Source organism: Alosa sapidissima, chromosome 5 (assembly GCF_018492685.1).
Source record: "Alosa sapidissima isolate fAloSap1 chromosome 5, fAloSap1.pri, whole genome shotgun sequence".
Classification (NCBI taxonomy): domain Eukaryota; kingdom Metazoa; phylum Chordata; class Actinopteri; order Clupeiformes; family Clupeidae; genus Alosa; species Alosa sapidissima.
This window is the reverse complement of record NC_055961.1, coordinates 32,772,579-32,798,677: the sequence shown is the minus strand read 5'-3', so window position 1 is coordinate 32,798,677 and position 26,099 is coordinate 32,772,579. Positions and strand designations below refer to the sequence as shown.

The 26,099-nt window shown below is 40.6% G+C and overlaps 3 protein-coding genes and 1 long non-coding RNA gene across 5 annotated transcripts in view; 3 read left to right on the top strand and 1 right to left on the bottom strand.

The window, feature by feature from the left end:
* tecta (tectorin alpha) overlaps window positions 1-8,247 on the bottom strand; it is a 35,395-nt gene extending 27,148 nt beyond the window's left edge. Inside the window, 8 exon segments of the mRNA XM_042093393.1 lie at window positions 2,176-2,292; window positions 2,557-2,683; window positions 2,784-3,040; window positions 3,207-3,385; window positions 3,666-3,805; window positions 4,022-4,194; window positions 5,415-5,524; window positions 7,924-8,247. Coding sequence (XP_041949327.1) covers window positions 2,176-2,292; window positions 2,557-2,683; window positions 2,784-3,040; window positions 3,207-3,385; window positions 3,666-3,805; window positions 4,022-4,163 — 962 coding nt within the window. The 5' untranslated portion in view covers window positions 4,164-4,194; window positions 5,415-5,524; window positions 7,924-8,247.
* Window positions 8,248-8,788: 541 nt separating this feature from the next.
* Window positions 8,789-11,260, top strand: LOC121708890. The gene is made up of 4 exons (XR_006031794.1): window positions 8,789-9,190; window positions 9,711-9,835; window positions 10,007-10,366; window positions 10,703-11,260. It is a non-coding gene; the product is annotated as an uncharacterized LOC121708890 (long non-coding RNA).
* Window positions 11,261-13,952: 2,692 nt separating this feature from the next.
* thy1 (Thy-1 cell surface antigen) lies at window positions 13,953-15,878 on the top strand. Its single transcript, XM_042091834.1, has 4 exons — window positions 13,953-14,061; window positions 14,749-14,797; window positions 14,982-15,287; window positions 15,480-15,878. The coding sequence occupies exons 2-4, from the start codon at window positions 14,767-14,769 to the stop codon at window positions 15,581-15,583; spliced, it is 441 nt and encodes a 146-aa protein (XP_041947768.1). The 5' UTR covers window positions 13,953-14,061; window positions 14,749-14,766; the 3' UTR covers window positions 15,584-15,878.
* Window positions 15,879-19,775: 3,897 nt separating this feature from the next.
* On the top strand, window positions 19,776-26,033 carry LOC121708886 (upstream stimulatory factor 1-like). 2 transcript variants are annotated; one of them, XM_042091829.1, is made up of 11 exons: window positions 19,776-19,881; window positions 20,711-20,862; window positions 21,168-21,217; window positions 21,458-21,573; window positions 22,638-22,763; window positions 23,224-23,371; window positions 23,451-23,505; window positions 23,842-23,900; window positions 24,000-24,094; window positions 24,308-24,436; window positions 24,688-26,033. In XM_042091829.1, the coding sequence occupies exons 2-11, from the start codon at window positions 20,855-20,857 to the stop codon at window positions 24,772-24,774; spliced, it is 873 nt and encodes a 290-aa protein (XP_041947763.1). In that variant the 5' UTR covers window positions 19,776-19,881; window positions 20,711-20,854; the 3' UTR covers window positions 24,775-26,033. The 2 variants fall into 2 exon arrangements, with proteins under 2 accessions (XP_041947763.1, XP_041947764.1); XM_042091830.1 differs by lacking the exon at window positions 20,711-20,862 and having other exon boundaries at window positions 19,802-19,881.
* Window positions 26,034-26,099: the final 66 nt, after the last annotated feature.

Genomic DNA, 26,099 nt, shown 5'->3' with positions numbered 1-26,099 from the left:
GAGCAAAAGAGAGGGAGAGAGGGAGAGAACATTATGGGTCTTAAGCCCAAGCGCTGATAGGCAAGGTTACGGTTACTCAAAGGTAGCCTGGCCTGCAGACTCTCACAGTTGCTTTCTATCTGTGGCTGGGGTTACGGTTACTCAAAGGCGGTCAAGCTTCCATGTTCACTTCTATCTGTACTGCCCCCCCCCCCCCCCCCCCCCCCCTTACCTACCCACCCTGACCCATCTTTTTAAATCCCCCCCCTTCAACACTCTGTTTCAGCCAAACACTGATGTAGGCGCGATTAAGGTTTCTCAAAGGGAGTCTCGTTTTCTCCCGCTCTGTCTCTCCCCTCTCAGGCCAAGGTTACGGTTACTCAAAGGCACTGAGGTGTCCCGGGCCTGTGTCTGATCTCCACTCTCTCGGCGACATAAATGTGAGAGTCTGTGACCAGCTCTGATCTTTGGATTGGGATGGAGAGAGGGTGGGGGCAATAGTGGGCACACCAGTTCAAAAGGGGAACCACAGACTGCCCCACTGTCTCAAACTGGCATGGCTTTATAAAAACAGAATCCTCAGAGACATGGCTGTTACAAGGGAGGACAATATAAAAAGAAAAACAACAACAACTACTACAGCAACAACAAAACCCAATGGGGCAAAACGCAACTCTTTTCAAAGCTAAAGGAAATGCATCTTGAAGGGAGGTGGGAATTTGAACTTGTGAATTTGCCAAGATCACTTGAACTCACGTTCACTGATTCATCGACAGCAGATCATCATCTGGCACTGACGCAGTAGGATTTGTCGGGAAGCCCTCTCATTACCTGAAGTGTTTACAGATCAGTGACCACACCTCTCCCACCCTCAGTCATCATCGTCATAATGGTGTAAATGCCGTTCTAGAACCTCCACCCTCCATTTTACCCGTCTTCCCTGATATGAGCCACCAACCAGCCTCCCTCCCCACTGTGAAATGACTGCGTAATAATCGCTATGACGACTCATTTGTGGCCTGCTGTGCATGTGCTCCTGTTACACATGACAAGCTGCTCTTTAATCCTCTTAAAGGCCAAGAAGGGAAAAGCAGAGTGGGGGTAAGAAAGAGGCAAAGGAGATGGAGAGCTAAAAAAAAGTGCTACAACCTCAGTCCCTTTTAAGTAAAAGAAAGGTGGAGGGGAGATGGTGAGGGGGGTAAAAATAAATAAAAAAATAAATCATCCTGCCACCTTGTGTATCAGTTTTCCGATCGGAGTATTCCGAGACAAAGGAGCCTTTGAGGAGAGAGAGACTGGCCACATTGTCCCCCAAAGGTTAGATTCCCCATTTGGGGCATCCACTTTGTGCTTTCCCCGAAAATGCCTCCCGCCGGATTCTCCCAGGTTAAGTGGAATGTTGGTGGGCAAAAAGGCGTGGGCGATCCATTTTCAGACACCTGCCCGGACCCCCACAGAATTCCTATCTGATTGGCGAGGGAGGAGGAGTGTGATTAAAACAGGATGGGGGTAGGAGGTGACACAGTGCACTTCACCCAAGAAAATGCCACCCATAAATGGAGGATAAGGTCAGACATGCCAAAGTTATCTGGTGTTATCAGCTTAAAGGTACACTGGCATCTTAATGTCAAGTGAAGGGATCCTGGAAGCGAGGACATGTTGGATCAGAGATGCTATCGTCTCGTGATAGAAAAGTGAGAGAGGTGACTGACTGAAATAAAGGGAATGTCTCCACAGTGGGAGAGACTAGCCAAACCTCCCAAGAGGGCCTGTAGTACATGCATAAATCACTCTCTTCTCTGCCAATGAAGTACTATGAAGATCTGTGTTATTAATGTTTTTTTTTTCTGTGTTTTTAATGTTTATTCATCATTTTAGTGTAGAATTGTTTTCAAAAAGAGGACGTAAACACAAGGACCAATAAAAGAGGATACTACAAGAGGATATTCTTAGATACATGAGTGAATGGGCAGGCAGTATGTGTAGCTCCTATTTTAGCTGTCGAAGCAGGGCGGGCAGTATGTGTAGTTCCTATTTTAGCTGTCGAAGCAGCGTACAGCATGAGGTTATCAGTATGGCTCCCAGGGGGAAGGGCATTCCCACAATGTACACACGGCCCCTGCACTGTCTATAGGTGGGTGTAATGCACATGCGATCACATGTGGTGGATGCAGCTAGTAGTGCATCTGCTGGTACCTTTTAGGTAGCTCATTCTCAGGATACTCAACGTGGTAGCGGACGAAGAAACGTTCGGCGTCCTCCCTCTCTCCTGGTGTCACCACACTCCCGTTCAGCACCGTGACTGTAGGGAGCCTGTGGAATCCAACAGAGGGTCAGCTGTTTGGCCACAAGAACCACACCATAACTGGCTTGACCATGCATCCAGAATGGAATCAATGGAACCAAATTGTAAACCATTATGAATATGGATTCTTTGCACCATATGCATAGAAAAAAACTACAAAGTGAAGTTTGCAAAACTGCATGAACCATTTGAGGGTGTGAAGTGTGTGACATCCACACACTTTTACTGAATTTCATTTGTAGTCTTATTTGGAGTGCGTCTGGGCTACTTACTGTGCCACCACGAGACTCCTTCGCTCTGTGGTGCTGTAGGACTGCAGTAACGGAGCCCCCATGACTTTGACCTCCTGCAGCTTGGGGAACATGCTCAACCTCTCAATGTCCTCCCAACGACTCAGACCTTGAGAACAAAAATATTTCATGGCCTCAGCACTATAATGCGTGTGTGTGTGTGTGTGTGTGTGTGTGTGTGTGCGTGCGCATATGCTTGCCCATCATACCTGTGTTATGAAGATTGATATAGCGCAGCTGGGGGAACAGGCGGCAGAGAGACTCCTGTGGCTCATCGATGGAGGTCAGCGTGTTGTTGGCGAGGATGAGGGACTGGAGCCCGGGGTACATGAGGCCGAGCTTACGCACCTCGGCCCAGTCCTGCAGCTGGTTGTCCGAGATGTGCAATAGCCGCAGGGAGGCGCAAGGCACATCGGACAACTGGACGGACCGATATTCATTCAGACATAGGAAGAGCTCCTCCAGCCTGCAATGCACACACACACACACACACACAGATGTAAAAAGAGGTTTTGAAGATCAATAATACACTTGCCAAATCCCATGACACAGAATAAATAAGTCTTCTAATCGACAGCCTGAGGAGACGTGAGGTCGGTTTGTGCTGTGATAATGACCTGACTGGTACTTACTTTGGGATCTCCCGAGTGAGTTTGTGAAGGACTCCCCAGGACACGTGGGTGTTGTTGAGGACCAGGTGGCGCAGCTCTAGAAAAGGCTCCGCCTCATGCTCCAGCTGTGACCCACTCAGAGGGTTCATGCTGAGGTTGAGGAAGTCCAGCTTCGGAACGTTGGACACGATCTTCAAGACCTGAGACAATACAGGAGGCGCAGCGGAAGGTTTGCCCCTTGATTAAAAATCTAAAGTAGCTAGGAACTTTGGAACTTTGTGAACTGTGTTATATTTTTCTCTATAATATTTTAATTAGGAGTCAAGTTACTTTTCCTCAGCAAGACACCAGTGAACAACGTGTTGCGAGAGCCAACTGCGGACTTCACACCCTGACAGAACTCTTACCTTGTGCTGCTGACAGCACACACCCCCACACCCACACAACACCTGTGATGAGGAGTCATAGATTACTGCATACCTCCCCCCACTCTTGCAGGTGGTTATTTGAAAGGTCCAGCTCTACCACATGGGCACAGAAGGTGGCAACCTCTGATTCATCTCCAGCCTGGGTGATTCCACAGCTGTCCAGCACGAGCACTCGAGGCAAGTTCAGCTGGCCTGTGAGAACGATGTTGCCATGGAGGCTTTAGCTTTATTGAATTGCCATTGCCACCCCCACCAATAATAATAATGTTGGTCAGTGCAGGAACCTTGGAATTGTCCTAATATTCCCCTGAATCCACATATGCTAGACCTTTCTCAGGTAACTAGATGGGCTTTTAGTATGCTGCTTGGACAGTTTGGGCACCGTTTAGATATAATCACGTGACTTACCTTTCACTGGAGAACTCTGTGGGCTGGTCAGAACCACCACACCCGTGCCGGGCCCACGACAGTAGGGGAAGTTCTCCAGGTTGTACTTGTCAGTGATCACCTCAACCATGGTGCGTCCCTCAAACTCCTCTGACCCGTCCATTGTGTCACCCCGGCGTCTTTCACAGGAACACCTTCACATAAGCACACCGGAATACAGTAGTTAAATATGTGTAGGGGTTGAGCATAGAAAAAAGACAGTCAGTAGTATGCATCACATTGACCTGACAGTCTATCACTGTCGTTTTGCAAAGGAACTGAACGTAAAACTTTCTCAACAAGTAACTTAGATGTGGGAGCAGAAGACAGAAGGCAACATGAAAATCAGTCTTAAGCAAATACAGAGTTTTGATTTTGTTCTTTAAGTTCCCCCAGCTTTACAGAGGAGCAGTCATATGAGAGGTATGGTAAGACAAGCATACAGAACAAAAATTTCTTGTAAAACTGGTAGGCTAGGTCCCTCTACATGCCTAAGAGTTGAGTAGCGGTAAACAGTTTTGTATGATAATGCCTAACCAAACAGTTTGACTGCAGTACATAGCCCAGGCAAAGTAGCATTTTATGACTTTCAGCTTAGATAATTTCTATGAGGAATGTACTTTTCATGGGCACTTTCATTGTGTAAAGTTTCATTTTGATAGGAGTAAAATAGCCCCATTGGGGTGTATTGCTGCCTGGCCTTATTGGCACACATCTCGGATTGATGAGAATTTAACATATTTCCTCAACTAGGATTTCTTAGGACTTTTAGTATGGTGTTCTGGACACCTCATAGAAATGATCTATGCTGAAAAAAAAATCTTTTACAATTAGTTCTATTTTTGGCTACAAAATGAGTTACTTTGCCTGGACTGTACAGTGCTGTACGGAATTTGGCTAATTCACAATAAGCTTAACTACTTTGCAAACTTCTGTACAGTACTTTGTGCACTCACAAGAGATGGAATGATAATGTCCATCCATTACAGAAATAAATTAAAATCAATGATGGGCCAAACACTTACTGCAGAAAATCCTATGACTCATAGTCACGACTTAAGAGAATCAGTAAAAGGTTGTTTTTTCTTTGATGGGGATGGTTTTTATTAAGAAGTACCTCCTCTGAGGAAATAATGAAGTAGAAAAAACTATGGGTATCACCATGAATAGAGTAATATGAGCAAACAATATGGGGCTCCAATCTCAAGTTACAACTTTACAAACACACAGTGAAGCCTATTCACCTAGAAGTGCTTTTATGAATTGGCTGTGGAGTCTAGTAGACTGGATGTGAAAGTAAACTCAAGTGCCAACGAGAGCAAACATCCCAAGACAATCTTCTGCCAGGGATGAAATAAAAAGCAGCTCCACTAACCTCCGGTTAGACAGGAAAGTCAATCAATCAGGATCCCAATCTTGACAATGAAGCCTGGTGAGTCTGTGGTGATGGGAAGGGACTCACCAAACGCCCCATTCATCAAATGCCTGAACAAGGGGTGGGGGAAGAAGAAGGCATACAGAGAGATGTTAGAGAGAGTGACCACACACAGAGGCCATTCTACCACTGCATTGTGACATCACAAGACATGACAATAGCCCCCTTCTAAAGCATACTTAACAGACTGGTACAGCAGATTTCATCCAAATATCCAAAGGCTTGCATAACCAACTATTGGCCCAAATGGCTACTTGAAATCTTGCAAACCTATCTTGATTTCTAGTCACATGTTTACCAAAATGGGAAATTGTAGGTTATGCCCATTAGATATCCGAATAACCTTTAGATAATAGAGGTCGAGGACATTAAAGTGAGATTTACAGTTGATTGGGTCAAGGCTTATCACATTACTACACCCTTGTATTATATATGTATAATACATGTAATGTAGCTGCACGTCTGGTTTCTAAGCCAAAGACACATGTAACTACTCTGTTAGTAACTGTTCATTAGCTTCCTATAGCAGTTTAATCCCTCACTCTGCCCTATAGGACACTTACTGGATCTGCTACCTGCTATTTGAATTCTATGATCCAGCTCTTCATCCTCTCTCAGTCCTCTGATGAGCGTCTGCTGTGTCCACCATCTGTTCATGCTAAGAGGTCACAGTCAAGACTCTTTTTCTCATTCTTCATTGGTGGAATGAGTTAGGCTACCTAATGTTCTATGTTCTTGTGATAGTTTTGAGACTTTCAAGAAATGTTTGAAGACTTACCTGTTCACCTTACAAAGCTGTGGCTTTTTTCATATGAAAACTTTTCATTGTTGATATTTGATATTATTTATACTGATGTTATTATTATTACTGTTATTGTTAGTCTTAATGTAGGCTGTTCAACTTTATTTTAAAGTATTATTTTTTAACTAATAGGTGTCTGCCAAATACCACTAACATTAATAAACATTAATGTGTTGGTATGTATGTGATAGATAGACAGATAGATAGATAGATCACCAAAGACACAAGCATGCACACAAGTAAAGAAAATAATAACTTAGGATATTAAGTTTCTGACAGAAACTTTGTATGCAAATGGATGTAAACTGTGCATTGGCTCTCAGAATATTATTCTCCTCCTCATATGATTGTCAAAGTCTTGTAGGCAGCAGCTGTCATTAAGGATGCCCAATATCAACTTTTGGGCCGTGTTTGTTTTTTTAGCCCTAAATGCCTCATAGATAGATGGATAGCTTGTTGCATTCTATTTGTCCGTTCAAGTCGTCCAACGAGCTGTTTTACAGCAAACGACACATGGACCTTTGCTTTCAGGCATTTAACACCTCAGTAATCATTAATCAATAACAGCCGTCTCTTACATCTATCCTCTGAAATGTACTCCGTCACCTACTATGTTTTGTGGACAAATTAAACCATGGCAGTTTTTTCCCCGGTGTCGTGTTTGATGGTTTGATACCCGACAAAACAGCTGCGCAGTGGTAAGTTTGAGAATTTAAAACTTGCTGCCATGACAACACGACTGTTTTGAACCTACCGCAAACCTCGGACGTAACCATGGCAACCTGCAGGTTAAACTCTAGTAGGCCCTGTTTTTGTTTAGTAGAAGGCCTGGGTAGTTTTCTGAAACGTGCCTTGGATAAGACATTGTTTCGTTTTGTTGCACTAAGCAACAGCGAATCACAGAAAAAACACCGTTTCAGTGACAGATACCTCACAATGGCCTTGAGGTTCTGGAAAGCCTGCTAGTGGCACAAGACAATGGTTTAGAAGTTGTGAGAATTATCTGTCATAATAATGGAACATCGACACAATAACATTGTCCAGGAAACGTTCATCAACGAAGTACCACAATTAAGTTAGATGGATGATTACAAACAATAACGTTCCCTAAGCAACGGCTCGCATTGTGTAATAGCCCCGCATTCCTCAACATGAACTTACCGATTAGTTATTAGGTTCACGTTAGCTAACATAGTTCAAATATCACTGGTGATGGCTAAAAATAGGCAATGCACGACTGGCTTGTTTCCACAAATCAAAGAGATAGCTAGCTAACCACCACCACATTTATAGAGACAAACAGCAACCTACAAATGAGGACACATATTTAATAGCTGGCTAATTATTGTCCATGTATGTGGATCGTGTATACTGCCTTTCTTGTCCATATGTAATAGATCTTACAGTACACTATACTCTCTAGCTAGCTGGCTATATTTAGAAACCTGTTTTGACTAAGCTGACTAATGACTTGGAAAGCTAGCGAGCTAGCTATCGCTGGCTAACATAAGTCGACGTAGATGCTGGGGCAATCGATAGGAGAGTGTGAATGTCAACAGAATCAGAATCACAAAAACAAAATGTCCACATTTATTTTGACTGCCTGTCGTCACGCAATATTTTCCAAGAAAATCTATTGACACTCACGGTGCATTATTCCGAGAAATCCACCAACACAGCTCTCTTACCGTTGACTCCGACCATCGAGCGCAACTCTTAACTGTTACTGTATGTATTTGTTTTGCGATCTGTTGACACATTTAAGGGCTTCCTCGTGCAGGAAATGACGTACTACTTATGAATTCAATTCAAAACATTGCTGGGCGAAGGACATTTTATTTCATACCTCGATTACAGATGACACATGATTATACCTTTACGCAGGTGCCATAAGACGCTAAAATAATGTATTTTTATGCATTTTGATCACCATCAAACGGCGAGAAACATGGCGTTGGAATGTTCTACATAACCTAATTGCTTCATTGTCGCTAATATTCCAATAAATAAAAAAATGACAAGCTGTACATACGGCTATTTATCTTTTTAACTTAGGCAAACAACAAACGTGTTGTTAATTAGGCCTAAAACGATGTCTATTCGGTTGGATCCTGGTCAACATTGCCCTCAAGTGGTCAAGCCTAAGATTAACGTCTACAATTTACTATCAACCAAAGATTCAAGAACAGAGCTCTAGAATCTTTGCTATCAACATTTTCCACAAGACCATCAAGAGATGTTGTTTCTGTCTGTTGTAAAATCACATAACCATAGAGACAGAATGTTATTTTTTTACACACTCAATGGCGTTCTAATCACAACACTGTCCATAGTGATTACCAAAGATTCTAGAGCGGAGCTCTGTTCTAGAATCTTTGGTGATTACAATAGTCCATATGATTAGAACACAACACTGTAGTTTGTAGCAGAGCCGTATAGATAGATATCTATATGGCTCTGGTTTGTAGGCCTAACGTTTGGAACTCTTTTGTAAGTGAGTTCTACACCGACTGCATTCTTGCATACTGTAGCCTATCTATTCTAATCAGAACAAAATGTCATGTCATAGGCTATTGTATTCAGTCAGGTTGTTGCATTGAATGTCATAACAGAGCATGCATACAGAAAAAAAAAAGAGAAACCGAGAGAAACCGATGTTACAGATCAATTGATATATAGGCTATTGATGATAAATGGTCTAATTAATCTGTTTCTCCATTGTACAATTTGATCTAACTCAAATTATTATCTTCCCAAAACATAATTTATTACAAATATTATTGCTGGTGTCTGCATTTCCTTGATCTGCGCTCTGTGGCAAAAGTAGTATCAGTACGCGCTTAAAGTGGCAGGGTTTTGGGTGCTCTCCTCCTCGGGAACGTAGAAGGGCACGGTTGTGCATCTTCAGATTACGGTAAGGTGCAAGAAATAGTTTTCTAATGGTGGACTATATAATGTAGCCTACTGTTTTGTAATGCTGTTTACAGTATTTTGATTGAATTCTCTGAATGAAACTGTAGCGTTCCGGTTATTCTATATTGCCCTTCACGTCGTGAACGGCTAGGCTAGGTTCTGTCTCCTTCTATCTTTCTGTCACGCTCATCAACTATTCAGCAAGCCTTCGCTTCACGCACAGATGCCCTATTCGTTGATATTTTCCTCCTCGGGCAGCTTATCTCTCATCCCTTTACATTAACATAACCAAGGTATAATTTAAAAAGGACGAGGATGCTATAAGCATGGGAGATGACTCAGGTGGGTCCGTGTGCCTTCGGTTGTCCTCAGTTGCAGCCTAGGCCCAATCGTTTAGCTTAAGCATCCTTTTTTGAAGCCTAGGCTACAGTATTTTCCCGTGCAGCACTCAATATAATAATTCATTTTTGCGCGTAGCCATTTTCTGCTTAGCATGTATGTTTTTTGTTTTTTTCATTCAGAGCATTCCACTTGTCTTTGCCTGCCTACCTGCCAAAGTGAACTACTCTTGCAGGAGTTCAAGACCTTGTGACCAAAGACGACGTTATGGATGCACGTCTAACTGCAATTGCCAGTCTCGTTTTAGGTAAGATATTCCCGTCAGCCCCAAGTTAGCCTGCCGTAAACTGTTCAATAACATATCTTTATTACAATACATACAAAAAGCTTTATTTGGACATATATCTCCAGCTTCTGAATGTTGAGATGCTCTTGTGCTGATGATTACAAGTAATGGTTTGTTTTTCCTGTGTCTTAGTCTTATCCACCTCAGTAACAGGGTTCTGGTTCACACCAAGGGGTCCTCAGATATACTCCTGTCTCACCTATACAGAGAAGAACCTTAGGGTGGACTGTGAATTTCCAGCCACTGATCAAATTCCAGGGCCTTACTGTGAGTTCAAGCAGGATGGAAAAATCATCGGAACAACATATCCCAATACTCCCTCATACCTCATTCCCACTCTTGAAGTCAGACGGCGCTCCAATGTCTCGCTGGTGTCCCCAACCATATGCCGCCTCACCTGGGCTCCCATGGCAGATGAAAGGTCCTACACTTACACTTGCAGGGTGTATCAAGGAAGTAGTTGGAAGGAGAACAGCATGGCGTTTCACCAAAGTAAGTAGGCCTATTGGATTAAGGACTTTCCTAACTATTGACCTATATGCTGCTGTTATGTACAATACTTACTCTGAGGTTTTCCAGATATACCCTCAGTATAGTTCTTTCAGTGGAAAAAATGAGTTAAGTAGTTTGGTCTAATACTTATACATAAGGCCAGCCACTGCTCCAAATCAAGAAGGGCAGATTAATCTGATGATTATTTTCTGGATATATCGATTAGTTCTCTGGTCTATAAAATGTGTCAAAATAGTGTAAAAAGTTGATCAGTGTTTCCCAAAGCCCAAGACGACATCCTCAAATGTTTTGTTTTGTTTTGTCCACACCCTAAAGCTTTTCAGTTTACTATCACAGAGGAATAAAGAAACCAGAAATACATCAACACAAGTTACAAGTCAGAAGTGTTACTAAGGAGGAACGTCATGGCATTCCATTCTTAACTGTGCTGTTTGCAACATAGCAATTCAAACATGTCAATCATTCAGACACACATATGTGTGTGCAGTGTGTGTTAAGTGGATTATCCCAGTGAGCATCAGTGTGAGAGTTTATCCTTTTGTGTGGGGTGTGGGGAAGTGTGGGGAAAAGGCAATATGTGGGCATTTAAGTCTGGCCTTTCTAATGAAAACAATATTGTCACAATAAAGCAGTGTCTTTGCTTTGGTAAGACCAACAAGTATTCCACTCTGTGGCCCTTTCGTTGCAGTGATTTGCTTAAAACAACACTGTTTCAATACTGTCACAGTATTGCTTTAAGCACCACTGCAATGAAAGGGCTAGGGTCATACTATGTCACAAGAAATAAAAATATGTTTACCATAAAACAGTCAACAAGTAAAAAACAGTTATTGTTAAGCTTACACTAGCTGTGTTTGTTCAGTCACAGTGTTCTTTCTTTTGCAGGAAATGTTCTTGTCTGCTCGGCTATAAGCATAATATTCCACACTGGGACATGGCTTCTTGGGATTGTGATATCACTTCCTGTTTCTTTGGGGTTTCTGACTGTATGGTGAACTGAGAAGTGGGTCCAAGTGATTTTGAAGACCATCTTATCGCATTTATTTTCTTTAATTTGTTTAGTGATTACAACACTCTCCTATAGGCACATGATTAAGCATTGCACAATTGAATCATGCATCCATTCCACCAGACTCTCCCCGTTTTCAAAGTAATATAGAACATGGGGTCAGCGAAGATGACTTATTTGATTTTAATATGATCACTAGCATGACCACGGTTAGAGTGTAACTCATCAGATTAGGTTGTGTTTTTAGAGATTGTAGGCATGGTGCTATTTTTGACTGGAGCATACAGATGGTCCAATGTTGTATGAGCACGCACACATACTCCCCTGAGCGTTCAAGAGTGCTTACTTGTTTGCATCATTAGTTTGTATTTTGCCATGCAGTACTGGAGCCTGTTTATGTATTAACATAACTCAGCTCTGTTGTATGTGACATTCAGCCTCCAAGTTGTATCCTACGCCTATAACATAGCATCATAAACTAATCAGGAGATACTACTAAATGAGTCTTTTCAGAGGAGACACATAATATTGTCACTCAATATTGTCAAAACACAGTGTCAAATAATGTTCCATAAAGTTGTGCACACAATACATGTATACAGTATTTGACCTGTGCACATATAATCACATGGTATCATCAGTATTAATCAGTAGTTTGTAAGTCGTTTGGCATCAGCCCATTCTCCAAACTCTGATTTTGGAATCAGCATTGTTATGTAATAATTCACCTCTAATTGCAGGTGGGTATCACACTGTAATGTTAGCTTTTATCACAGTTCATCATTTGTTTCACGCTTTCCTTTGGACCGCAGCCTTACGCACCATGTATTTCTCTTTAGTAGACCTCGCTCTACACTCAAACTTTTGTACTTTTTTGAGGGTTCTTTACAGCAAATATTTATATGTGATTTACAATTATTTACTGTAATTGTTTTCATAGTTGCACTGCATATACAATGATACCAGAACATTATATGGTAAATTATGATAATCATCAGCATCATTTCTGTATGCATTTTTTGTATTTTTTAACAGTCAAATGATATCGTTAACAGACTGGCCTAGAGCCTTGATTGATTGGTAGTACTGCGACAGTGGTTCGATACAAGGAAATTGAAGGAACGTATTTTGCGGCCTCCTGCCAATAGGTTTTAATGGCTGTTCCCATTACTCTCACGCCTACTAAGCTTTTGCTTGGAACATTTTGTAGTGCATCTCTGAAAACAAACCAGCTAATGGGTGCTGTATTATTCTTTGATTTGATCTTAATTTTTTGCCTCAGAGCATGTCAGCATGAGGACAAACCTGGCTGAAGGGCATCGCCCGATAGATTGTGTTTCTATGTACTGTAATGTAAACACATACGATGCAATGCTGAAATGAAATATCAGGATGACCCAGACTGGTCAAGGGCAGTGTAAGCAGAGAGGGAGAAATGAAGTTTGTTTCAGCTTCAGCTTAAAGTGTGTTTCCGCTTCAGTGGGTAGGGTGCTCTATGTTCTCTGCAAAAATCTTAAGAAATTTGAGACACGTTGAGGCTTCATGTAAAAACTTTGAAGGACTCTCATGCTCTCATCTGCCAGGGAACGTATATGTTGTTCCTCACTGTGCCACCACCTTTGCTTCAACTGTGCTTCTAATTGTGTTTAATGCCAAGCTGGTTCATGGATAAATGGAAACCACTGCTTCTTTCATTCCAATGCCAAAATGTCTTGCAACACACTGCTTTGCTTACCAAGCACTTATACAAGGATAAATAATGCATGGCTTCCACACTTTGTGCCTTTTATTATATTGCACTAGATTTCTTTCTTGGCAATGCATCAACAATCATTATAATCAAGACAATAATTAGCATCTGCAACACACAGACGCATATCTCTCTCTCTCTCTCTCTCCCTCCGTCTGGCTGTCACTGCACTTAATGCAAGGATCAATGTAGAAAAATGGCAAAAGATAGAAATAAAGATGTTATGACTGGTATGCCTCTCTGGTTCTCTTGTCAGTTGCCCCTCTTAAGTTAAAAAAAACATTGCACAATACAAATCACACTTTTTATTTTCATATGAAATGGCGTCTTGTCAACGAGTTCTGGCATGAATGCCTTGAGGCATCCCTAGTCTTTTAACAGTTCTGTGGTTAAGAGTTGAGCAAATGTGCCAAAATATGATATTACTAAGATATTTGTAACCCTAGCCAGGTGACATGACTGCCATGCTTGAGCTAAAGGTATTAAAAGCATGTAATTTCCAACTTATGCTACTTTAAAAAGTTGGGAGAATGTCAAATGAGAAACAACTTATTTTACCTGTTGCACTAGCCTACTACACCAAGTTTATGCACCGAGCATGCACATCTGTGACTGAGGAGAGGAAGTTTAAACAAAACAGAAAGATTCAAAATGTGTTTTATAGCCTTTAATAAATAATTGATAATAGGCTTTATTGTCATATGACAAAACTAGATAACGGTAGAACTGCCAGTGTTTTGGACTGAATGCATTTGAAAGCGGGTATGGGCAAATAGAAATTATAACATGACACAGCTTGTTCAGAGGGCGTCTCTCTCGCAGGCGCGCTCTCTCAGCGGAACATAACGATCACTCTCCTCCTAGCAGCAAACAGATTTAAACGGCTCTTGCAAGCTCCAATTGATTATACCAAAGGTAAGAATTATAACTGTACTCTGCATGCGCTAGCCTGAATGTAATGGTATTAAAGATATATATATGCTGAATGCGCTTGACCTTTCTTTCACCTGGCAACTTCAGTTTTTGACTGTCAATCAATGTCAAGTTGAAATATTGACCATTTCCCCTGTACTTAATGGCATCTAGAGCTGGATAAACCTTACAAATACAAAACAAAACTCTCATATCCACAGACACTCAGATGGTCGTCAATCAGGAATCCAGACATGTCTTGACTTGCTCACTGGAGAGATAAACTATAGGCTGCATTAGAATGACACGTTTTAGGCTACATTTTAGAGAAATTCTATGATAGGTTTGTGAGTTTTGTGAAGTATGATTAGCCTAAGTTGAAATGCTATCTATCTGAGGCTATCAAAACAGTGACCACACCCTCTTCAGGTCACCTCACTGCTTTTCTGGTCTTTATATGGAAATTCAGCTGCAAGAAACTCCAGACAAAGATATGAGGAAGTGAATGAAAGGTTTTTCATTTGTTCCTCATAACAATCGCCAATTTGACAGCAGAAATCCAGCCTATATACTGTAGTATTTATTATGCACCATTAGCCTTTCAGATTTTATTGTTTATGTGAAACCATAGCCTACAACATAGACTGCCTAATGTGTTAATTAAACTTATCTCCCAACGCTTTTCTTTAGCTTGTGAGAGTTTGGAAAATGTACATCATTGCCACATTCTGTCTGTTGGGTAAGATAACCTTGTGTTTTTCTTGGAAATGTACTAAAGTGCTCATGCAGTAGTCAAGATAACTAAGTCAAGGAAGAAAAATAAAAAAAAGGACAACAACCAATGGACATGCATGCTTGATCAGAAAAAATACAAATAAATATATCCTTTAGTTGAAAGCAGTAGTCCTTTTGTTGCCTCACAGGTCTAGCCACAGCCCAAACAGTTACAGACATCACTTCCTGCATCACGAAAGAAAATAACCTGAGGATGGAGTGCAACTTCAACCCAATAGAGACACCATCACCCACATGCAAGTTCACACAAGGGGACAAGATTGTGGCCTCCACTTATGAGAAGCAAGATCCCACGTACAAAAACCGTGCTAATATCACCATGATGGACAAGGTCTGTGAGATGTCTCTTACAGGACTGCCTGACAACCCCCAGGAGTTCAAATGTACCATCAAACAAACAGTGGAATCCTCTAAAGTAGCTACTGTCGACAAGAGTAAGCCATTTCTGTCCTTTTGTTTACACAAATAATGGAATAGAAACCTTAATTGCCACACAATAATATTGGAGATATAATGCCAATAGGTTATTTAGACACAAATAACCCAAGTAATCCAACACAGTATCCTAGCCTATGTAATGAAAGCATATTGTGACACTTTTCCTATACTATTTTTCATCTCCACAGAGACCACAGCAAAATGCTCTGGGATAAGTGTCCTGCTGCAAGAAGGCACAGGGCTGTTTCTTGTTCTTATGACACTGCCCTTGTTGTTGTCTGAACTCATTTGAGTATTTCAAGTATTATGTAAAATGAGCCTTACATATTTTGCCATCTGTTTGCATGCAGTAAATTATATTGATGCCACATAGGCTGCTTCAGGTCTTCACAGTGTCATTTTAAATCATTATGGCAATGCTTTCATAGACTAGTTATTTGGATATCACCATATAGCTTCACACATCCGTTAAAAAAAAACATGGATGCAGGAATCATACCATTTTAATACCTGTGGTGATTATGGAGAATGATGTAAATGTATGGTGAGGTATTTAAACCAATCAAAATAAAACTGCTAAATCTTAATATTTCTTTTTTTTATTATTATTAATTATGTTTCATGTGAAGATGTTTAGCCTATAGGATTGTGTTTTATGCTGAGGTTTAAATCTATAGAACTCCTCATAAATTCATGCTGAAGTATTAATATACAAGACCACTCATGGTGTTTAATTTAACGGTTTAATAAATGCTAAGTAAACTACACAAACCAATGTTTAAAGATTCTATAAAACTGAAGATTATGTTTTTGGAAGGCCCATTTGACCTTCAGGAATAATGTTAGTGAAAATCTTACTGCTGACAAAACCTAACTAGACCCTAAAAGCAATGTTTATCTTGTTCCATCTGTACGTGCTGTCCACCATTTACCATAACGATTTATTATGCATTAGATACTGACATAAACACTAGCTCCATCACCATGCAAAATGTTCTAGTGTTGTCACTTCCCATGCTAAATTGTCACGCAACACACTGACCTGCTTATAGCCTACAATAATTCTGATTACAACAAACACATAGTGAGGGAATGGTCTACTACAGTGTTTCCCAACCTTTTTTCCACAAGTCTAAGACAAGCCATGGCCCCCTACCCAAACTCATACCCGCATACACACACAAAAAGAATAAAGTGATTAATTACAAACTTGTAAGTTCAGAGGTAAAAAATGTTTTATTGTGAGAGAGAGTGGAGGGTGTTTTGAAATGCGAACAAGGTTGGTTAGCAAGTAAAGCAATGTTTTGTTATATGGAGATAATTTAATTTGGTTTTGGTAGAGCGAGGGTGTCGGTCCGACGGCCGTCGGATGTCCGGAACTCCTGCTTTATTTCATTATTTTGCTTGGCACAGTGGTGAGTGCAGTGGCGGGAGTGAGAGGAAGCATCAGGACAGTCAGCTACTGCTTGTTTGTTTCCGATGTTGCACCTGAATCAACACGTTACGATAAAGAAGGATTTACATTTTATGAATTGCTTTTGAAGTTAAGACTGATATAATTAAACACAGTATCTCATATCCAATGAAATTGACAAAACTGATAAAGGAATCAATGGGGAGGTATATGACAAGATTAATATGTTTTGTAAATCCAGGGAACAACAGGATCAGGCTCTGTAGTGACAAGTGACAAGAATATAAAAATAAGAGGTGGAATGTGTGGAACCTGGTTCAAGAAGTGAGGTAAGAGAAGTCATTACAGGAGTTCCCATAGCAATTACAGAGGATGGATGTAATAAAATATGATATGGAAGGGGGGACACTTGTGAATGCTATTCGCTTTAACACCACCATCAAAGATGGAAAGAAGTACCACAAAGACTGCCCTGTTGTTCTTTGATGAAAAAATATCTAAAAGGGTTAGGATTGGTTATGTTAATCACCCAGTCAGGCCAAATATCCCAGCCCCACTGAGGTGTTTAAGATGCCAAGGATTGAGGCATAGCCACAGTGTGTAAAGGAGAGAGGAGTTGTTGTCGTGGTGGGGATCACGAATATGGGCAGTGTGGAAATGGAATTAAACCAAAGTGCTGCAATTGTACTTTAAAGTCTGTATCATGGGCGGATTATGAACTTTCGGGCCCCTGGGCCTAGATGTATTAAGGGCCCCCCACTAACTGTTATATATGTGGGAGGGGGGGTTTGGGGGTCCTCCCGCAGAAAAAAAATAATTTGTTTGATGTGATTTCCTGTATTCTGGTGCATTTTGGGGATGGCCAATACTAAATTCAATCAGATTTGTTGATACTGAGGCAAAGGCTTGGGCTTCAGGGCCCCCTGACCCCTTGGACCCCTGGGCCTGGGCACGGTAGGCCCGTGCAGTAATCCATCCCTGGTCTGTATGCACCCCTCCACAATATGGCTGTATTTCCTGAGACTGTTGCTGCATTACAGTCTTTAGGTATTTAATGTTTCTCATAACATGAATCGACTCTCAACTTTTTAATTGGTGTAAGCCTTGTTGTCTGAACTCATTTGAGTATTTCAAGTATTTTGCATGCAGTAAATTATATTGATGCCACAGGCTGCTTCAGGTCTTCACACAGTGTTGTTGGAAACAATTATGGCAATGCTTTCATATAGGCTAGTTATTTGGATACCACAATAGTTTTACACATCTGTTAAAGGAGAATTCTGGTGTGATATTGACCGAAAGTGTATTGAAACATGATACCGAGTGTGAACGTATGTCTCATAGCCCATCTCGACTTGTCCCCTGCACTCCAAAATCTGGCGCTAGTTAGCCGATGCTACCAACAACTTTTTCAGTAGTGGTGCTTCGGCATCGGGCTAGCCATGCAAATAAATCACTGTTTTACACCCATTTACGAGGCTCAATGTATCTCCACACTTCATTGGTAGACTTCCTAGGGCCCTGACATTTAAAACGAGACATTGAGAACTTTGAAAAAGCACTGGTAGTTTACTTACAAGACGATTTATACAGACAGTATCTTCACGAAGTTTAACGTTTGCAGCCATCTTGAATTTAGTCACGATAAGTCGAGCAACGAGTAAGAATGAACAGGTATAATAAGGGATCAGATTCCAAAAATAATTCAGTGGAAATGCATGGATTCCAGTTTCTTCCAGTAGCAGCAACTGGAATCCATGCATTTCCACTGAATTATTTTTGGAATCTGATCCCTTATCATAGCTGTTCATTCTTACTCGTTGCTCGACTTATCGTGACTAAATTCAAGATGGCTGCAAACGCTAAACTTCGTGAAGATACTGTCTGTATAAATCGTCTTGTAAGTAAACTACCAGTGCTTTTTCAAAGTTCTCAATGTCTCGTTTTAAATGTCAGGGCCCTCGGAAGTCTACCAATGAAGTGTGGAGATACATTGAGCCTAGTAAATGGGTGTAAAACAGTGATTTATTTGCATGGCTAGCCCGATGCCGAAGCACCACTATTGAAAAAGATGTTGGTAGCATCGGCTAACTAGCGCCAGATTTTGGAGTGCAGGGGACAAGCCGAGATGGGCTATGAGACATACGTTCACACTCGGTATCATGTTTCGATACACTTTAGGTCAATATCACACCGGAATTCTCCTTTAAGAAAAAAAAACATGTATGCAGAAATTTACATAACAAAACATACATTTTTAATACTTGCGGTGAATATTGGGAATTATATAAATGTATGGCGAGGTATTTAAACCCAACAAAATAGAACTGCATCTCTCTTTTTTTAAATTAAAGGCCTTCCCAACTGTTTAGGCCACCCGCACCTGTTTATGTTTTATGTGAAGACGTTTAGCCTATAGGATTATGTTTTATGCTGAGGTTTAATAAATGTATAGAACTCCTCATAAATTCATACATCAAGTATTGATATACAAGGCCACTAATAGTGCCTTTAAGCAAGGCACTTAACCCCTCACTGCTCCCCGAGCGCCGCTGTTGAAGCAGGCAGCTCACTGCGCCGGGATTAGTGTGTGCTTCACCTCACTGTGTGTTCACTGTGTGCTGTTTGTGTTTCACTAATTCACCGATTGGGTTAAATGCAGAGACCAAATTTCCCTCACGGGATCAAAAAAGTATATATACTTATACTTAATGTAAAGGTTTAATAAATGCTAACTAAACTACACAAACAATGTTTAAGATTCTATAAAACTGAAGTTAATGTTTTGGTGGGCCCATTTGACCTTCATATGTGAAAATCTTTATCTTGTTCCATTATTCACCTGTCTTGCACATATTATTCCTATGCATTAGATACTGACACACACTCCATCATCATACAAAATGTTATAGTCTCCTCTTCCCGCAAATTTAGCGTGATCTCTGTGTGAAAAGGCCTAGTGTTGTCACCTCCCATGCAAATTGTCCCAAGTTACACTACTGACCTGTGAGGGGGATGGTCTGCATGTTATAGTCTAGATACACATTTCATTTATCCGGTAGGGGGCGGTAATGCGCCATAATAGGTCTAAATCTACCAAAACAAAGTTACAAGAGGAAGAGAGGCGCTCTTGCGCAGAAGACGTAAGGGATGAATACATTTTGACCATCTTTTAAGTAAGTCTGTTTTTTCATTCACAGAAAACATCTATGAATGTATGCACATTATTCCTGTAAAAAAACACATCATTTGTGCCATTTTTTTCTTGTTTTGGTTGCAGTAATTTGAGTATAAACCTTAGTTGATTAAATAGCTAATCTGGGATAGCTAGCACAGGCTAACGTTATGTTTGTCTGTTTTGTAGCTGCTTTGTAACTGTGGTCAAATCCTTGCTTTGTTCGTAAATTGCGATGCTATTCTATTTATAAAACAGACTAAGATCTGTTTTCAAATTTCAGTTCAGCTACCTGTGCATCACTGTGAGTATTTGTAAACGTTATGATAAGTGGTGCTTAGTATCTCTTGTAGCGTTAACCAAAACAACTATTTTGGCTACTTAGCAAGCAAGTTAACGTGAGCCAATATTAGGATACAGTTGACGTTAACGTTACTTGGGTAGAACAGACTGCGACCCAAAACAATCGAGTATCAACCAGCTAATTTTATCATCGTGTAGTGACCTGAAAATATTTTAAAAATATTGCCGCCATCCTGTCATAAAGCTAGATAATCTAGGATGATTCAGACAAAGACGTCAGTTGTTTTGCTGCACGGTAACCGAACCGAACGCCTGTTTGTTATCGGTTGGTGTTAGGTTTATTTCCTTTCCCCCCCGCAAAAAAAAATAACAGTATGATAACTTGGTTATAATGTGTCAGAATCGAATGAAGAGTAGAATTACGCTAGCTTAACTTGAAATACGAAATGTTGAACAGAACTGTGATCTTGCTGTTTCTACTTTATACCACTATAAGTCAGTCGTCCCTCTGTCTCTTGCTGTTTTAGGCACTTGAACAGATCGATCTGTCTGGACCTAGGCGGGGCATGTAAAGTTTGTTGCAAGTATTGTTCAGTTTAAACAATACAGATCAGAACAGGTCCTGATCTGTTCCTCAGTCGTCTGCTATCTGGGGTTTACCCCTACTGGAGATGAAAGGGTGAGATGCATGCATGCCCCTTACTTTATGATAATATATCCTTGGGATACAATACATATATCATATCTGCTAGGTAAAATCAGTAATAGCGCTGATGTAAAACGTAGGCTATATTCTAACTGACATTTTACAAAATCCAGATAAAGTCATTGATTAGTTACCATGTAAAGCGTAGGTGAGCACCCTTTTGCAAAGGCAGCGACAAATGTGTGCATCCCTTTTGATTCTTTTATTACACTGAATAAATTAATATTCACACATTTAGGCCACATTTGAAATTAACTGGTCTCTTTATCATTGAACAGACAGCAAAAGAGTCCAGACACAGACGGGGATGTTTCAGTGATGGAGGAAGGTTTGATACATTTATAATTTCTGCTTGATTGTACAGTTTATTTAGTTTGTTATGTTTAGCCATTTGGCTTATCAGAATAGTCAGTCATATTATCTTGACTGGTTGTGTACAGCACAGAAATACATCTGGCAAATGTTTGAGGTTGTATAAGCAACCGTTTATTTATTTATCTTACATCCCTGGCATCTAATCTAATCTAACTTTACATGGCTTGTGATACTTGTTCTGTTTTCCTTAAAGGTGCTGTTGCCACCGCAGACGATTCAACTGCTATCACCACCATCCAATCAGCAGCCACATTTTCCACAGATCAGCCAATCAAGTACCTTTTCAAAACCGAGGGAGCAGGAGGGCAGGTAAGAGACATTCCTCTCTTCATGCACCTGAAGACAAGGGAAGATTGAAACGCTCCCTTTCTTTACGATGTCGATGAATTTTGATGATAATTGTCGTCACGGTAAAAGTCGTGATTGTCGTGATGGTAAAAGTCGCTTTGGATAAAAAAAAGGCATCTAATAAATTAATAAATGTAAATGTAAACCAGGCATGGTTAATGTAATACTATGGGGTCTGGGAACTACATGTATTATATAGATATACTTTACTTTATTTCTGCATTGTTGCACTGTTGACTTACTCATTTGCACTATCACCATGACCACTATCACCATTGCACTACCACCATGACACTCATTCACACAGAGCACCTTAGAGCACCTTACCATACCTTACTATGCACAGAGAATCACAGGCTCAGTCCCTGCCTCAGTCATTGCAAGCGCCTCTGATTTATTAATCACCACTATGTGGATACTGTTTTTAGAATTGATTTAGATGAAGTGTTAGTTAGTATAATTTGTATTTTTGTAATTTGTATTTTAGTATATTTTTATATATTGTATTAAGTGTTAGTATAATTTGTATTTTAGTGTAATTAGTATATTCTTTATCTTCTACTGCCCTTACTGCTTAGTTGTGTTTTATATTATATACTTTAATTACTCTTTCTGCTGTTAAAGAATGTGTTTGTGTTGTATGTATGCTGCTGAGACCTTGAATTTCCCCTGGGGATCAATAAAGTATCTATCTATCTATCTATCTATCTATCTATCTATCTATCTATCTATGTTCATTTTCTCGTATTTGAAACGTGGTTTACGAATGCCCAGAGCCGTTGGGCGCTACGAATGTCTATCAAATGTGTCTGTACGTAGCTCATAACCGCTTCCGTGTGTCGTCATCGTCTTGCTGTCCCCCCTCCTTTCTGTGATTGGTTCCTTCATTGAGGTGGAAACGAAGTCCATGGAATCCAGGCTGCCTAGCAGCATGAATAAAATCGCGCGCGAGGCTAGCTCAAACTCTAGTTTGGTTGAAATTCTGCATAAGTCTGTTAAGGTTGACCCTTTGTTTGATGTTGTAGGTGACTTATCGGGTGATTCATGTAGCTGATGGCCAAGTGGACGGCCAGGCGGATGGAGCAGGGGCGGTTAGTGTGGTCACTGGGTTCCCTACAGCAACACAAGCTGTAACGCCTGCGGTTACACAGGTAGGTAATGGCACATGCATAAACACACAAATGTTCTCTGACAGCACCCTCCACCACATTTTCAGAACGATGAACTTCATACGTTTTTTTTATAGAAAATAGCCGCCGTCAGCACAAAAAAAAGGCAATTGGTGGAGGCCTTTATGGTTGTTTTGTTGGTACAGTAGATTTGTAGACCATAGTGGTGACATGACGTGATGCATCATGTACGCTGAACACAGACTTCTGTAAATGTCCATAATATTTTTACAATTTGCACACACAGAATTTGTTTTATATGTAGTCAAATCTACCTGTCTTTAATATGTGAGAATGGAATGTGTATAATGTATAATGCCTCTGTAAAGGCAGGCTTGAAATTGTGTAGGCCTTGTAGCATTTGATAACCTCCATCACTTGATTGATACCCCTGGCAATACGTGTGATGCTTAATCTTGTATCGTACTTCCATTTTGTTTAGGCTGTATTAGCGCAAGCCGAAGGTCTGGATGGAGAGGCATCTGAAACGCATTACTACTACCCAGCCACCATCTCCAACACCCCGACGGCCACCATGGTAACCAACGTCCAAGCCCCCGATTCATTACTCGCTCAGAATACACCCACAGGTGAGCAACAGCTGTATTTCTATTGCAAACGTAGAAGGCAGTGTTTGTTTTGCTATGTCACCACTCCTCTCTCATCTAGGTCAACTGTATGTGATGATGTCACCGCAAGATGTTTTGAGCACGACCACTCAAAGGTGTGTTCCCATTTTCAGTGTGAAGTTCAGTGATAGTAAAGTTGATGTTTAAGAAACTCAAATGCTCTTAGGATGGCTTACCGATTACACTAAGAGAAGTTAAGAGCAAATGAATGAGAGCTTACAGTCCGCAAACCTTCATAAATCTAAATTTGCCAGGATTTGTACATTTTTCAAAGTGGAAAAAAGAAACGTATCAAATAGAAGTCAGTTTTAAATGGAGCAAAACCGAATGAAGAGAAATGAGTTATCCTTTCACAATTTCTCTCACATATGCCATCACACAGGCTTATTTGGCCTGAACACAACCACTTCCCTTTTCTTCCTTACCTACAGTAAAGCCGAGGCTCCACGTACTTCGAGAGACGACAAGAGACGAGCCCAGCATAATGAAGGTGAGTCTGCGTGTTCATGGATTTCTGTTGCGGATCAGCATTTTGTCACTGATGAACTGTCTTCGGCTTTGACATGTGGCTCCTTCTTTTGTTCATCAGTGGAACGTAGGCGTCGAGATAAAATCAACAACTGGATTGTTCAGCTGTCCAAAACCATCCCAGACTGTACAGTAGACTCAACCAAGAATGGCCAGGTGTGTATTGTTTAATGTTATGGCCATTGAGTGTCTCAATTTCCAGTGTATAACTGGGTGAGGTTCATTTTTGCGAAAAACTGTTATTTCAAAAACAGTTGGCTTGATCAGTGGGTTGTCTTTTTGTGCAACTGAGATGATGCGGCATGGTGTACTTCATGGATATAAGTGTCATTGGGTTGTGCCTGTGTGCTTGATTTGTTCTGCACACAGAGCAAAGGGGGGATTCTGTCCAAAGCGTGTGACTACATCCAGGAACTCCGGCAGAGCAATGCCAGGTTAGGAGAGGATATGGACTCCCTGGACCGACTGAGGATGGACAACCAGCTCCTCAGACAAGAGGTGAGAAAAGCTCAGAGCTATATGTCTCAAAGACATTTCATGATTACAAACGTATGAATAGACCCGTGTACTTCTTTGTTCATTTCCCCCCCTACTTCTGAAGCATCTGAATCAAACGCCACACATAGTGTTTGTGACTGCTGATTTTAAGATCACCTTAAGATGACCCTAATGGGACCTAATGTTGAGGGCAGAATCAAAGCACCGACAAACGTTTTCCTTTGTCTTGTCTCCTTTGTGCGGCATCTCAGGTGGAGGAGTGGAAATCGAAAAATCAGATTCTCAGAGGGCAACTACGGCAGCATGGTATCGTGGCAGCGAGCGTGGAGCCCCAGTGAGGAGAGCCAGAAAGAGAGCTGAGATCTGGTGTCCCCCCCCCCCATTTCTCCTGTTTTTAATCCAACGTTGACCCTTTTACACCCGGTATTAAAATTGGCTTCATTGAACAAGAACAAATATTCATGGCCACAACCCATCCAAGTTTTCATTAATCCTCAAAACCGCCTCAAAACTGCCTGTAGAGGTAGATGATGCTAGGGCATCCATGATTCAGCAAGGCTTAGACAGCAAAAGGAGTATGTTCAGTTTCTTCGTAGTCTCTGAGCAAAAATGACACTTGGACTTGCATTACAGACAGAGTAGTTTGTACAAGAGAAAACATAACAGTAGGTAAAAGTAATATGGCCATTTGTGTGAATTTGTTTATGGTCTTGGCCACTTTTTTCCTTTTATAGAACAGACAAATAATTAAAGCGGGTGAATGCAAGTTCGCTTGGGCAGATACTGATACACATGTATGTAGCCAACACCTTGTTTAGACATAAAGTCCTTCATATACATTCACTTCCCCGTGTTATCTAATTCAACAAGAAAGAGGTGTCCCACATTGACACTAGATATATGCTTATGGTGGTGATTTGACAATCCAATAATAGTCTGTTTATATATTTGTTTTGACAATGTTTTTTTTTTTTTTTTTTAATACCAAGTGTAAAAGTGGTTTTACTTAGAATGAGATTTAATTTCTGATCTGGAATGCACTAGACTTGCGTCCAAGTTTTTGCTCTGTGATGTATAAACATATGATTTTAGACCTGGGAAGATCACTAGGCCCTTGAAGACCCCAACATTTGTGTGCAAATCTGGCTCATGGAAAGATAAAGTTCATTTTTAAAAACTATCACTGGCCATAGAAAACAAATGCCACATCTAAACTTTTATCAGTGTCTAGTAACAAATGCATCAATTATGAACATTTATTACTGTGTCATTTTGTACACTCTGTTGCCTTTCTACATGACATTTAAGCTTAATTAATGTTTTTGACAATTGACTATTATTTACACCAGAACATGTTACATGTCTGTCTAAGCTGTCAATAAAATGTTCATCATGTAATTTAGGCACTATTTGTAGAATAATTTGATGATGACCATGGAAACATGTCCTGTATGCCAAATCCGTAGCCTGTAATGTTCTGTTTTAGTTTACATCCATGTACATACTATCATTACATGTTCTGTTTTGTCTTTTAATTCTGTAGTCGTTTAGGCAAATGCATAAGTTTTACATTTGTATTAAAACACTGCAAAATGCGTTGAAATTTGCCATTTTTATGCCACACTCGGTTCAACACAATAGACTTATATCGCCTTTTTTAAAA